Source organism: Mesoplodon bidens (genome assembly GCF_964165515.1).
Source record: "Mesoplodon bidens genome assembly, chromosome: 8".
Classification (NCBI taxonomy): domain Eukaryota; kingdom Metazoa; phylum Chordata; class Mammalia; order Artiodactyla; family Ziphiidae; genus Mesoplodon; species Mesoplodon bidens.
This window is the reverse complement of record NC_138165.1, coordinates 102,261,762-102,276,427: the sequence shown is the minus strand read 5'-3', so window position 1 is coordinate 102,276,427 and position 14,666 is coordinate 102,261,762. Positions and strand designations below refer to the sequence as shown.

Genomic DNA, 14,666 nt, shown 5'->3' with positions numbered 1-14,666 from the left:
TTTGTAATTGGCTCCCAGCTATAATGTAAGTCCTTGTGTCTGGAAGGATGCAGCAGCAGTGTGGAACAGCTCTGTGGGACTGTAGGGGTCACTGCCTACAATGGCCTACAACTGCCTACAATGGCCTACAAAGTGCCATCTCTTGTGAAGTCATCAATAAGATGACTTGTGATTTCGTGTTTTTACAAGGAGACTGAGTTGAGCTTCCTTGAAGAGAGCTTGAAATGTGATTGCAGCAGCTGAAACAGTGACAGTTTCTGCTTTCTGTTTCTAAAAAAACAACATAAGGATACTCAGTGCCAAGTAATTTCTTAAATAGATACCTAAATTTGAAATTATTTTAGAAAATTTAAAATTTTAAACTTATTAAGATCTATAGTCTCTTATGACTGTTATGAACTATAAAATAGCATGTGTGTGTGTGTGTGTGTGTGTGTGTGTGTTTAAATCACAGCTTGCATCTATGTTTCTATTTGTTATGTAAGAAAAAAAAAAGCATTGTTTCAAAAATCCTCTCCTGGAACATTGAGGATAGACTATAAAGGGAAGTATCATGAAAGTTATTAAGTCACTTGTAGGAACAAAATTAAACTCTTAAATAATGTTATGTGCATTTTATCACTTACAGGATACAAAGGGGAACCTGCAATTCAGTTTGGCCTACCTGGTCCAAAGGGTGAGCCAGGTAGCCTTGGATATCCAGGTATAGCTACATACTTTTCTTATTAAAACAAAAAAGAGTAAGTTTGGTTTGAAAAATAGTACAATTACTTTATCTTCCTAGCTAGCAATGGTTGTATCAGTATTATATTCTCCCTTCACTCTTTAAGATACCTATCAGAAGGATTATGTATAAGCACTGGCCTAGGAGGACACCAGGATTATACACCAGCAACTCACCATCTTTTCTCCACCATGGCTCCCATGACCTAGGATGTTAACAACACACGTCCCTAGGCATGTCCACATTTTGGCAGGGTCAAAAATGATTATTGCAAGCAATTAAAATTTGGACTGTTTTGCAAATCTATAACTAAAAATGATACATTAACAATAACCACTCAGCTGACTACAGCTGCAGGTTGTCATTCCAGCCCTTTCTTTCCTACTCGGAAAAGCATAGGCGAGGGACTCCCCTGGGGGTCCAGTGGTTAGGAGTCTGCACTTCCCTGCAGGGCGCACGGGTTCGATTCCTGGTCAAGGAACTAAGATCCCACAAGCCTCACGGTGTGGCCAAAGAAAAAAGAAAAGCATAGGTGAATGCTCTGAGGAGTGCAGTTGCTGAGATATGATTGAATACCTCATTTACTAAGTATCTAATTTACTCAAAACCAAACCAAAAAAACGTAAAGCCTCATCATCAACAACAAATCTCCATCTTTCAAAACAGCACTTCATTTATCAGCAACAATAGATGTGTAATTCCTCAGAACAGATTGTGATGTTCCAGTGAGTTTCTGCTCTCCGGTAGAGGTTGTGGCTCGTTACAGTAGACGACCCACAGCTGACAAAACATACACATGTTTTTACTTAGTAATTCCACGTGTAAGAATATATCTTGAGTCAATAATAAGACAAATGTACAAAGCTCTGTGCACAGGGATATCCACTGCCTGGAAAGAATTTGTTTCTCCACAGATGATTGGTTCAATAAGTGATGCCCAGTGTCATTCAGCTGATAGTGGACAGGTTAGAAGCCAGGCTTGTATTTAGATGGGTCCACTGTAAATTAAAATATCTCATATTAATAGTTTTGTGTATTACCTTAAAATTCTCTTCGGCAATGGCCATGTTTCATTCCATACAACAGAAAGAATATCTGAGCAGAACTATTATGGGAAATTTTATTTCTTTGTTTTTATTTATTTATTTACTTACTTTAAAGAATAAATCAAAATTTTTATTATTTTTAACTTCAGAAATTTTATAGAGTTTGAGTTGTCTTTACACTCTATAAATATCCACAATTCAGTAAATTATGGACACTGGGAAGGAACATTTAAAATCAGGAGAATGAATTAATCTTTGTTTTTATACCATAAGATTGCTAAAATGGAAGTCTAACAGAAAAACAAGCTATTGCACTGGCAAAAACTTCCTTTCCCACTCCCTTTCATGCAGGTCTTTTACCTCTGGCATGGTCAAATAGATTTAGATAATATAATATTTTAACTGAAATGCACAGCTTACGTGTACATTTGGAGGGGAAAATAGCTTTGAGGTTAGCATTGTGGAAGCTCATAAAAAGTACCAGAGGGAGGTCTCAGAAAGGAAAACCACTGGTTCAACGTCAGCCTCCTTTACCACTGAGCATATGGTCTTGGGCAAGTTGCTTATCATCTTTGAGCTATTTCCTCACCTGTAAACTGGCCCTATGCATATTACAGGTTGTTCTGAGGATCAAATGAGATTCCTTGAAAACAATTTATAAACTAAAAATTGCTACACAAATGTAACGTGTAATTCATCATTGTCATCATCAGTCAGCAAAACATGAAGAGATTTTTCCACACTTACTGGTATTTTTATGTAAACCTTTAAGATAGTAAGATTTTATAAGCTAAAAGGAGTCCAAAATGGAAACCTTTGATATTACCTAATATTGTAAGTTAAACATCATAGAACTGAGTTATTTTATATGTAGGCTAACTTTTTCAAGAAAATTTGCCTTGGTGTAATTTCTCTGGTCTCCTGTGGTTGTCACCGTTTAAATGGTTCCCTTTCCCAAATGCTATGGCTTTTGCTTAAAATTTTAAAATTACATCATATGTCATTCATAGAGTTTACCTAAACATGCAATTTCCATTGCCTTGAAAAAAGCTGCATTGAATTTGAACAAGCCTGTCAAGAAGGCGTAAATCTGCAGCCTGTCTCAGGGGATTTTATATGATTGTATTGGGTTCAGTTCTACCTCCCTTTTCTCTATTTCAGAGGTAAAATACAGTACAGATTAACTCACAGGTTCTGTTCTTAATATAACTGTGATTGGAGAGGCAAGGCTTTAATATTTCAGTTTTTTCATTTGGAGGTGGGAAAAGGCTGCCTTACCTTTACCGCAGGAATATTTTCAGGATGAAGAAAACAATACACAGTGAAGCTCATAGATCTTAAATTTGATTGGGAACAAGTATAGACTAACATAGGCTTATTTCTCTTGTGTGTTATAATAAATAGTGACTATGACCTCCATGGGTTTGTAAATACAGAACCATATATTTTATTTGCAGATTCAACTGGTCATTTTCAGCACAGACTAATGGTTTATCCTACAAAGATAAATTGTATTGATATTAAAGTCATACATTATAAATAAACACATGGGGAAGTCATCTTCTCTAGTAATCAAAGAAATGTAATTTAAAGTAAGTCTGAAATATCATTTCATCCTTACTAAATTATCAAGAAAACAAATCAACAAATTAAAAAGTCCTCAGTGAGCACATGGAATTATGGTCTTGGGGCTGTGTGTGGGTGACATGTGGGGCTGTGAGCTGGTAGAGCATTTATCCAAACCATTTGGCAACCTCTGTCAAGAACCAAATGCTGAATGGTCTGTTCTAGAAGACTTAAGAACAGTTGGGCCTTTCTCTTCAGCACGTCACTGTCCTGAGAAGGGGACTGTAGTAGGTGTTTTTTAACCTAATAGATGTATCCACCAGATGTAATGTGTGGTTCTGGAATGGGACCTGGTGTGGACTAACCAGCTGTGAAGGACGTTAAGGGGACGATGGAGAAAACTCAAATATGGAAGGAGGATTATATGATATTAAGGACCATTATTAATTTTCTTGACTGTGATCATGTTACTTTGGCCACATAGGAAAATGTTCTTATTTTTCAGACTTACCTCCTGAAATATTTAGGGATGAAATTCCACGATGTCTGTGATTTACTTTAAAATCCTTGAGCATTTAAAAATGCATTAAAAAGAACAAAAATATCAGACTGTGTTACCTAAAAAGTCTACTCTTAGGAGTTTTTCCTGAGGAACTAATTTAATAGGAGAAAAAATGGATTAAAGATGTATAAAGATCATTACGCATAACAGCAAGAGTTAGAAATAACATGGATGGCCAACAGTAGAGAACATTAGATTAATTCATTTAATTAGGGTTAACTCAATAAGCTATCAGCCAGTTATTTAAAAACAGTAATTAGGAAAATGGTATCAAACTTGGAAAACTACTTATGATACAATGCTAGCTAATTAAAAAATCAGAATATAAAATTGTAGGCCTTATTTGCACATTTGTTATACATATGAAACACTGTGTTAAATTGGTGGGATTACAGGTGTTTTGTTTTCCATTTTTCCTTAATGTTATCTTTTCAACAGAAAAATTGTACATGTAAATAAGTAAGAATAGAAAAGAAAGAGCTGAAGTTGGAGGTTTTATAGATTCACCACCTTGAAGAGCAACTACAGCTACTCAGATGTTTGGTCCTTCTTTCTTTAGGACATTTGGGAGAACCTGGAGAGCAGGGCTTGCCCGGCGTTCAAGGACCTGGAGGACCACCCGGAAGGCCAGGACCGCCTGGCTCCTCTGGACCAGCGGGGTGTCCAGGTACCTCGAAAGGAGCCTGGAGAGTTCCCGGGCACTCATCTATCTCTTGGTGTAGGGGAAGAAGCTGACTCTGCCATTTCCCCGACCTGTGACTTTGGACAAGTCACTTAAATATACTATTCCTCACCTGTAATTTGGAGATAGATCAATATCACTGAGTTGGTCTGGGAGTAAACGAAGACAGCACCTGTCACGCACCTAGGAAGACACCAGGCACGAAGTGATGGTCTGACAGAGGAAAGCTCCTTTCCAACCTTCCCTCATGCACCTACCATTCAGGAGGCTGGTCTCCTTTCCTCCTTTAGACTTAAGCCAAACAGCACACATTCAACACAACATTTTAACAGCTCCCCCTCTTGCCAATTCAGAATCAAGTGAGCATTTTGAGGCATAATTGGCAACTTTAATCACTCAAGTGTATTTTCTCCTCTTGAGATTAAGTTAGGAGGTCTAGAAAGAAAAAGTAATAAAACAGTATCCCAGTTACCCATAGATTAAGAACATAGATGACCTTCCCATTTCACGAAACTCATATCATCTGGGTGTCTGCAAAACCTCCCTGTCGTCCTCAGGTAATCCAGGGCTGCCTGGGCTGCAGGGACATCCAGGAGAAATGGGGGATCCTGGGCCAAGAGGCCTCGTGGGGGATCCAGGGGCACCAGGTCTTCCGGGAATAAAAGGTAAGTCAAAAGGAGGCCCGACCCATCAGAAAGCTCCAGCCAATGATGCTCCCACAAGTTCACAGTGCCTTTCTAGCACCCTAATGACACACACTGGGCCCTGGCTCTTCCCAAGGCTGCCTGTTGCCGCCTCCTGTTCTTTCTTACTTGGGCAGCACTTGCCTGGTCTCTTGACCCGCTCGACCAAAATGATGCTGCTGCCCACTCATTTTTTTTTAACATCTTTATTGGGGGTATAATTGCTTTACAGTGTTGTGTTAGTTTCTGCTGTAAAACAAAGTGAATCAGCCATATGTATACATATATACCCCATATCTCCTCCCTCTTGCGTCTCCCTCCCACCCTCCCTATCCCGCCCCTCTAGGTGGACACAAAGCACCGAGCTGATCTCCCTGTGCTATGGGCTGCATGTCCCCTATTGTTTTCCATGATGTTCCAGCCTTTTCATTTATTCTTTCCCCCCATAGTCAAGCTCCTGTTGTGTCCTAGATTCTAGGACACAATTAATTGTGTGATACTAAGCACACAATTTTGAAGAAAATAGACATGGTTCCTGCCTTCACAGAGCTCACAGTTTAGTAGGGGAGACATATTAAATGTATTTTTGTCATTTGTGCAAAGGAAAAGGAAAAGAGTAAGATGCTATGGAGAAAGAGGAATTAATTTTTATTATCTTTGTTTGATAGAGAAACATTTTTTTCCTGGTTAACTTTTTTCCCTTGAAAAGTATAGTAGACTGGTAATAATATAGGTCTGGTGGGATAGAATAGAATAGAATAGAACAGAATAGAATAATTTGTTATTAACAAATATTCATGCCCCTCCATACAGCCCTGGTACTTATTCCTTTTCAGTCCATTTCTTTCATTTTAGATTTTTTTTTCCTATGGGTACCTTGTGTATACCTCTAGGATAACACTTACGTTGTATCATATTTGTTTGTTTAGGGGTCTTTTTTAAAAAGCAAGAATCATTTTTTAAAATTGAAGTATAGTTGATTTACAATGTTGTGTTAGTTTCAGGTGTACAGCAAAGTGATTCAGTTATACATACATATATATATATATATTTTTCAGATTCTTTTCCCTTATAGGTTATTTAAAAATATTGATTTTAGTTCCCTGTTCTATATAGCAGGTCCTTGTTGATTATCTATTTTATGTGTAGTAGTGTGTATATGCGAATCCAAAACTCCTAATTTATCCCTCCACCCCTTTCCCCTTTGGTAATCATAAGTTTGTTTTCTATGTCTGTGTGTCTATTTCTATTTTGAATATAAGTTCATTTGTATCAATTTTTTTTTTAGATTCAACATATAAACAACAGCATATCATATTTGTCTTTCATTTTCTGGCTTACTTCACTTAGTATGATAATCTCTAGGTCCATCCTTGTTGCTGCAAATGGCATTATTTCATTCTTTTTTATGGCTGGGTAATATTCCTCTGTGTATATGTTACCACAACTTCTTTATCCGTTCATCTGTCAGTGGACATTTAGGTTGCTTCCATGTCTTGGCTATTGTAAATAGTGCTGCAGTGAATGTTGGGGTGCATGTATCTTTTGTGAATTATGGTTTTCTCTGGAAATATGCCCAGGAGTGGGATTACAGGATCATATGGTAGCTCTATTTTTAGTTTTAAGAACTATTTTTTGTATCCTTGGTACCAGTATATTCCTAGTAAGTCTGTTGGTTGGTTATTGTAAGTATTTATTTATTTATAGAAATAAATAAAAATTTAAATATATTTATAAATTTAAAAAATTTTATAATTTTATAAATTTACTTTTATAAATAAATACAATTAATTAATTAATGGAAAAACAGAGAATGAACAACTGAACAAATAGCTATGCGGTTGAGAGTCTGTCCTCACTTCGATCAATAGTTGAAGGGTCCAGCCTTACTTGGTAGATTTCTATAACTGAGACCCCTCTATCTCCTTCCTCCTTTTTCCTCCCACTTACCTTCTGCTTGTTGGCCCATACGTACACTAACTTTTGGTAAAATAAAAAGTACTTCCTCTCAAAAGAATTGGAAATCCCTTCTTAGGGGCTCAGTCAGTCTATTGTTTTGAAAATCCAAGTAATGTTTCTCCATACACTCACCTCTTCACTCATCAGCTAGATTTCAAATAACTCCAGTTTTCCAGCAAGTAGTAGTGTGGTGGTAAGTATTACCTGGTGCCTCTGTAGAGAGGGAAACCATTTAGTTTGAAGAGTTGGTACACTTACGAATTTCTATGCAGCCAAATAACTAGACGGGAAAAGCTCCTACCACAAGATAAATTTGTACTGTTCCTCTTCCTCTCCACTGGCATTTTTAGTAATGTGAAGTATAGTGATTGGTGATAAATTTAGGGTTCCAAGCAAAATAATTTTGTATTTTTAAGAGTTTCACTGGTTATTGTGGCTGTTTCCTGTCTCTGGCAATCCCTGTAGCCCTGGCGGGATATTCTCTGATGCTCTTTTGAGTGTCTGGAGGACAAAATTGATAAAGAAGCAAAAGAAAACGTTTTCCATTACTTTACTTCTACTGCATCTCCACTTCTTCCTCCCCTCCTAGTTTAGTGAAATGGCAAGGATTTTCAAGTGTCCTGGTGCCATTTCATGCTCTCAGTTTGACTAAAATGACAAGGTTCATGTTGCTATTGTTGATTCTTCCTCCCCTTGAATTAGTTCACATTTATCACATAACTTCAGTATGATATGTTATTAAAAAACTAACAGTTAATGAATTTGACCGAACAACAAAATTATCTCCAATTACATCATAATTCGATGCTATGAAATAATAAGTTTGTTAAGAAGAGAAGGTGAGAAAATGAATATATCAACCCAAATATTCATACCAGTGCACAGACGGTTGCTGCAGTGATGCTTCCTGACCATGCAGGGACACTGTTTCCCTGCAAACAGCTCAGTGAACAGCACAGTCTTTAAAAAAAAACCCCACAAAACAGTGAAATACATTCCTAGGAAATGAAAACATCTCCAATATAAATCCATTGTTGCAGTTTATCATGCTGATAGAAAAATGAACCACACTCGGGCAGAAACACTTTGAACTGAGAAACTAAATATTTGAAGTATGTTCTAAATAAGTCAAAGGGACTGATTATCTTGTTTGAACAAACCAGCTGCTGAACTCAAAGTTGTTTGCTCCACTGGAACAAGCCATATGGACTCTTGAGTCTTGCTTGTGTTCAATCAGATTTAAACTTTAACTTCAACATATGTAAAAATGGCTTGATGCCTAGACTTAAATTTTCCAGTACCTATGCCTCTAAAAGGAAGATGCTCGATTTCCTAGTTAGGCATTCATATAAGAATGTAATAATGGAGGGCTTCCCTGGTGGCTCAATGGTTAAGAATCTACCTGCCAATGCAGGGCACATGGGTTCGAGCCCTGGTCCGGGAAGATCCCACATGCCATGGAGCAACTAAGCCCGTGCGCCACAACTACTGAGCCTGCACTCTAGAGCCCATGAACCACAACTACTGAGCCTGCGTGCCACAACTACTGAAACCCACACGCCTAGAGCCCGTGCTCCGCAACAAGGGAAGCCACTGCAATGAGAAGCCCGTGCACCACAGCAAAGAGTAGCCCCCGCTCACCGCAACTAGAGAAAACCTGCACGCAGCAACAAAGACCCAATGCAGCCAAAAATAAATAAATAAAATAAAATAATTTTTTAAAAGAATGTAATACTGGAAACCTAGAATGATAAGCTTTAGCATGAGAATGCGTAAAGAATGTGGACTGGGTTATTTTGGTGGGTGGCAGGTAAACTATTTCATAAGAAAAAAGCACCTAGAAATGTCTTTTATCAACATAGAAATGCCGGGCACCTTACAGCTGTGAAAACCACAGAAATATCCTCCCTCCTTTTCTGCAACTAGTGTCCTCCCTCTCCCGCCTCCACGGCACTTACCACTCTTGAGGTAATTGCCTGTTTGTTCTGTCAAGTCTGGGACTGTTTCTCTCTTGCTCCCATTGTCTGGTCAGCTCCTGTCACTAAGTGCATTTGGGGACTGAAACTTCGCTGTTAGGGGACCATGTCTTAGGCTCTGCCAAGGGGACACCCTTGGTAGGCACTCGTGTATTTTCTGAATCAAAAAAGAATTCTATCTTATTTCAGAATCTGTTTTGATAACGTTTTCCACTTCGTTCAACCTTTACCTGTAGTCACAAAGAAAGGTCTCTCTTTCCCTTTGGCTTTCAAGTTAGGGTGACCAGCTGTCCCGTTTTGCCTGGGACGGAGGGGCTGCTCAGGACACAGAACTTCTAGCGCTAGAAGTATAAGAAAGTCACCGGCAGTCAGGGACGAGTTGGTCACCCTAGTAAAAGTGTTCACCTGTTAAAGGTCCCTGGGGATAGAGTAGCATTTTCAGGCTTTAGAACAAAAGAAAACCTCAGAGAGGGAATCCAGTCACGAAGAGTCAACTGGCTCACATAGATAGAAGCTGCTATTATGATTATGGCTGGGGTGGGAGAGTAGATTCTCCGACTAGAGTGGGGGCACCCTGGCCTGTGAGTGCAGCAAGATCTGGCCTTAAATGATGGTTGTTAAGCCCGAGGATGACCAGAGAGGTGAGTAGAAAATGCTCATTACCAAGGAATGTGCTTTGTGAGACTAATTGCCTCTCCTCTGCCTGGTATATATTTTATGCATGAACAACTTTTTGATTTAGAGAGGGGACGGATACAGATGGGACGGATACAAAAGCTTTCAGTAAAAAGGAAACATTGCCCTTAAAACCCTACCCAGAAGTAGCTGCATTCAATGTAGAAAGATAACATTGCGTCAGACCAGAGTCAGCCAGTTCAACAGTGGCGAGAGGCTGAGGTTGTGACAGTGCTGGACCTGGATGTGTTGATGTGACAATGGAGAGTCGGCAGGAGCTGAGACGTGCCACCCCCAGCCAAGTCCCCAAGCCATCAACCTTGGTAGCTGAAGCTGGAGATCAAAACACAGTGAAATAGCAGAGTAGTCTCAAAAGATGTCTTATCATTTCAGATAGATGGCAATAAATATCCAGATTTGGCAGATGGAGAAGGTCTGTGTGTTCTTTTGGTGCAAACTTGAAACATTTGCTCATGAATAGGAAAGAGAATTGGAAAATAAGCTCAGCCAGAACTGATAAAAGTGGTTAGGAAATAAGAGCTTTAGGGAAAAAAAGGGTGCATTCCCCCCGCCCTGCTTTTTTTTTTTTTTTGGTGCAAGACAGTATGGCTTATTCCCACCAATCTAACGTTTAGATTTTAAAAATAGAATAACTCTGTTTCTAGGACTGATAAAAAATAAAATGGAACCAACTAACTGTTCCATCATCCAGTAAGAAGTGTACAGGGGACTTGCTTTAATGAAGAGATAATAATTAGCACTTGAATTCTTTATATGCAAATGGATAGTACTAACTTCCCCAAATCTTACTCATCCGATAAATCTATCAATGAAAGATGTGACATGCAAATAGAGATTGCAATCCACCCTTTATAGCTTTCTCTCCACCTGTTCAATCCCTCACCCTCCCTGTTCCACACTTGGTCATTCACTGAGTCATTCATTCACTCACTCATTCATTCAACAAACATTTATTGAGCACCTACTGTGTGTCAGGAGTTATGCTAAGTGGCGGGATAGAACAACTAATAAGACCTGATCACGCTCAGTTAATTCATCCAATGTAAACCAGCCACCGCAGACAGGACTGTTGTACAGAGTAGGATGGGCCTGGCAGAAGGGCACTGAGGGACCTCTACATAGGTGTCATGGGGGTAGATGAGGGGCACTTCTCTGTGTTCATCATAAGCTGAGGGTGTGATTATCACTAATTCGAGGGCTGGGACCCTTAACTGAATGAATGGCTGGCTGTGTTCTGAGGGGCTTTTAGCCTCAGATGAAAAAGAACCATTTCTGGATGGAAGATCCATTAATGAAATAGCAAGGTTACCAGGCTTGGCCAGGGGCTGAGGAGAAGATTCTTTCTCCCCCACCAATCAGTGGGACGTGGGTGGAGCACTTGGCAGAAGCTCAGCAGCTAGGAGATGTTCTATATCTGTTAGTTATCTGCCTCTTACCCCCTCTCTCCCTCCTTCCCTTTACTTGCTGCCTACAAATCTATATATTTATATATGGCAAATATATATAACGTATTATATATATGCTATATGTATTATATAAATATAAATATAAATATCTATATATTTATCAATCTATAGATTTATAGGTGTTCGGCTTACAGTGACAACTTATGTAAAGTCAGATTAGTAGATGGCTCCTTAGAGAACTATATTGACACCTGACAGAAGGTTCTGGACGAAGATGCAGGCATCAGCGAGATCCTGTCTAATCACAGAGAATGGAGTTTTCATGATCATCATGAAATAAATTTACTAGTTGCCAAGAGGCATCAGAGTGGTTCTCTTTGAAAGAAGAGGTGGCAAAGGAACAGCTGCAGCCACACCTGATCTGCAGGCCTGTTCTTTCTGAGTAACACGGTGCTCAAAAAAATCAGTAGGGTGTGTATTCCCCAGTGTGCCACCGTCCCCACCTGTCCTTAACTGTCTTACTACCTTTATCCAGATGGATTCTGAAGACACTAGGATCTGCAGACCATGGTGGAACGGGAAGATCCTGGGCCTGGGAGGAAGGAAGAGGGCGTTTGCTCCCAGCCAATCCCTTTCCTTGTCTAGGATCATTTTATTGTTGTAAAATTGGAGGTCCTTTCCTATTCCAAGATTCAGTAATTCTAGACTATGTCTGATTAGAAAGAGAGCGAAAGGAAGAGAGAGCGAGAGCTTCATGATATGGTCATAAACCAACAGCCCTGTGTTAAAACCAAAGCAAGTTATGTGATAGGATATATGCCCGGTTGAGGGATGGCGTGGGAGTTTGGGGTGAGCAGATGTAAGCTATTATATAGAGAATGGATAAACCACAAGGTCCTACTGTACAGCACAGGGAACTATACTCAACATCCTCTGATAAACCAGAATGGAAAAGAATATATACATGTGTATATATAAAGAAAAGTATGTGTTAAGCCATCTTAACAGAAAACATCCATCAAATGAACGTATTTAGTGATGACCACTGGCATGGATTCTGCTTTGATAGTGATGTTCAGAAGGTGAGGTCTCAGGCTTCCCTGGTGGCACAGTGGTTGAGAGTCCACCTGCCGATGCAGGGGACACGGGTTCGTGCCCCGGTCCGGGAAGATCCCACATGCTGCGGAGCGGCTGGGCCCGTGAGCCATGGCCTCTGAGCCTGCGCGTCCAGAGCCTGTGCTCCGCGGCGGGAGAGGCCACAACAGTGAGAGGCCCGCGTACCGCAAAAAAAAAAAAAAATGAAGGTGAGGTCTCCTGGTTCCTGCCTGGAGAATCTGTGGGTCCCCGTCAGCTAACCCTCCCCTGGACTGTGCCTGCAAAGTACAGCCAGAGGATGTACTTTGTGTACTTTGTGTCACAGACCTGTGATGTGTTTCAGGTCCCTCCGGGTCGCCCGGCCTGAACGGCTTGCACGGTTTAAAGGGTCAGAAAGGCAGCAAAGGCACTTCAGGTAAGAGAAAACCCTTTGCAAGAGGCTGAACAGCAGGCAGGGGACCCTGAGAGTCCGCTGGTATTTCCTCCCTTCACAAAATTCGGATGCGAAACTAGAGCAGTGGTTTAGCTTAGATTCCCAATGTTGGAACTGTTTTTAGTGCTGGTGATGACATAAAAAAGACACTCGAGAAAACCCAATTTAAGCAGGAATGGTTGGTTAACAGTGCCTTTTGTTGCTACTGCTTGTGACTGTCTATTAAAAAATACTCTGAATAATCGCTTAGGTGGAGCTAGCTTTCAAAATGTTACGAAGAACCAATAAATAGTCAGGAATTTGGGGTATTGTTTTGTTTTATGTATAGTCATGCCAAGTACAACCACGTGGGTCTAATTAGTACTCCTAGCATCCTTCAATAGCCTGCTGCTAAAGCAAATTACCTGAACAAAATGCTGTTATTTTTGATACCACAAATAGGCTAATCATCAACATCTTAGCTTGTTCCATTATTTGGATAGAATGCACATTGGTGGCATTCGTTTCTCAGGAAAAGAGCTCACAATCAGACAAAGTAGCTGGAATCAGACATGCAGATTTGGGGGACTGTTGGAAAAGGGTTGGATTGCTGTGCTGCATGGTTTGAAGCTATTGTTGAGGAGGGGCAAAACCTAGATACAGTTTGGAAGGTCAAGAAGTAATTTACCTCACTTAGGATTCAGTTAGCGGCTCTTCCAAATAGCCTGGTAAAATGTGTGCCCTCCCCAAGAAACCAGTGATGTTCTGCCTTTTCATCGTGAAACTGCACATTCCTTCTATTGATTTGCTGGTTTCCACCTTAAATTTCAAACCAGTTTATTCACAATCACTTATCGTCGGATCTCATTCGTTTCACTCTTTCCCTTGTAGAGGTTGAAGGGTCAGTATTGTCACTAAGCTGTTGTGTTTTTGAATCTGGGAAATAACCATAAAATAAATCAAAGCTATGCTGGACAAGTGCGACGGGTCATAAGACAGGAGACGGCGACCCAGGAAGAGTGTGCGGCCATCTGGGTCACCGTTAGAGCCACTGTTGAGCCTCAGCAGGACCGGCAGCATCCCTGTCACATGCCTGTTTGGAAGCAGTTCCTTTCCAGGCCCCACAGCAGGGACACACCAGGAGAAGATGCAGTGCTAATGCTGTTTTCCTCGTTAAGGTGCCCATAAAATGGGCCCACCTGGTCCAGTGGGAATGCCCGGGCCAAAAGGCGAGACAGGAGACCCTGGGAGCCCAGGAATTTCTCCTCCAGGACTTTTCGGAGACAAAGGTCCCCCAGGTCCCCCAGGTAAGAAGCAGCATGCTTTGCCCTTCTCTCAGTGACTAAATCCAAGCCTTCCAAATGTAATGAGACTAACAACTGAACATGTCCCTTCTCAGGGAGACCTGGACCGCCTGGTCCTGCAGGTGCCGCAGGAAGAGCTCTTGAGGGTGACATTCCGGACCCGGGTCTGCCTGGAGATCAGGGACCTCCTGGCCCCGATGGTCCAAGAGGTATGAGAAGAATCATGGCAAAGGATGGTGATGCTCCTTTCCTTAGATGCTGCCAGCTCTGTGGGGATGGAGGAGCAGAGAATGGCCGAGTAGAAACGCCTTAGCAGCCCCATCGATTCGGCAGATGGAAACAGGGGGAGTGTGGGCAGTGGCGGGTTCTCAGGACCATACCCAGGACCGGTGCCTAGGCCCCTCACGCTTCTGTTTCAACTCCATCGGACCACCTCTGACTCAGAGCAAGCCTTTCCCGTTGTCGGCTCGACGCTGAGCAGGAGGGTGCACGAGTGACGAGCAGGAGGCCATCTCATCCTCCTCGTGGGTCTCAGTGTCCTCACAGAGAGCACTG

At 41.0% G+C, this 14,666-nt stretch overlaps 1 protein-coding gene across 2 annotated transcripts in view; it reads left to right on the top strand.

The window, feature by feature from the left end:
* The window catches only part of COL4A4 (collagen type IV alpha 4 chain), a 130,187-nt gene that overhangs the window by 89,585 nt on the left and 25,936 nt on the right, over positions 1-14,666 (top strand). For both annotated transcript variants that reach the window (XR_014016454.1, XM_081241946.1), the window contains exons 35-40: positions 629-703; positions 4,458-4,565; positions 5,138-5,245; positions 12,739-12,810; positions 13,986-14,114; positions 14,207-14,320. Coding sequence is in view for 1 of the 2 variants with exons in the window: in XM_081241946.1 (XP_081098072.1) it covers positions 629-703; positions 4,458-4,565; positions 5,138-5,245; positions 12,739-12,810; positions 13,986-14,114; positions 14,207-14,320 (606 nt within the window). In the remaining variant the exon portion in view is untranslated. The remainder of the gene's footprint in view (positions 1-628; positions 704-4,457; positions 4,566-5,137; positions 5,246-12,738; positions 12,811-13,985; positions 14,115-14,206; positions 14,321-14,666) is intronic.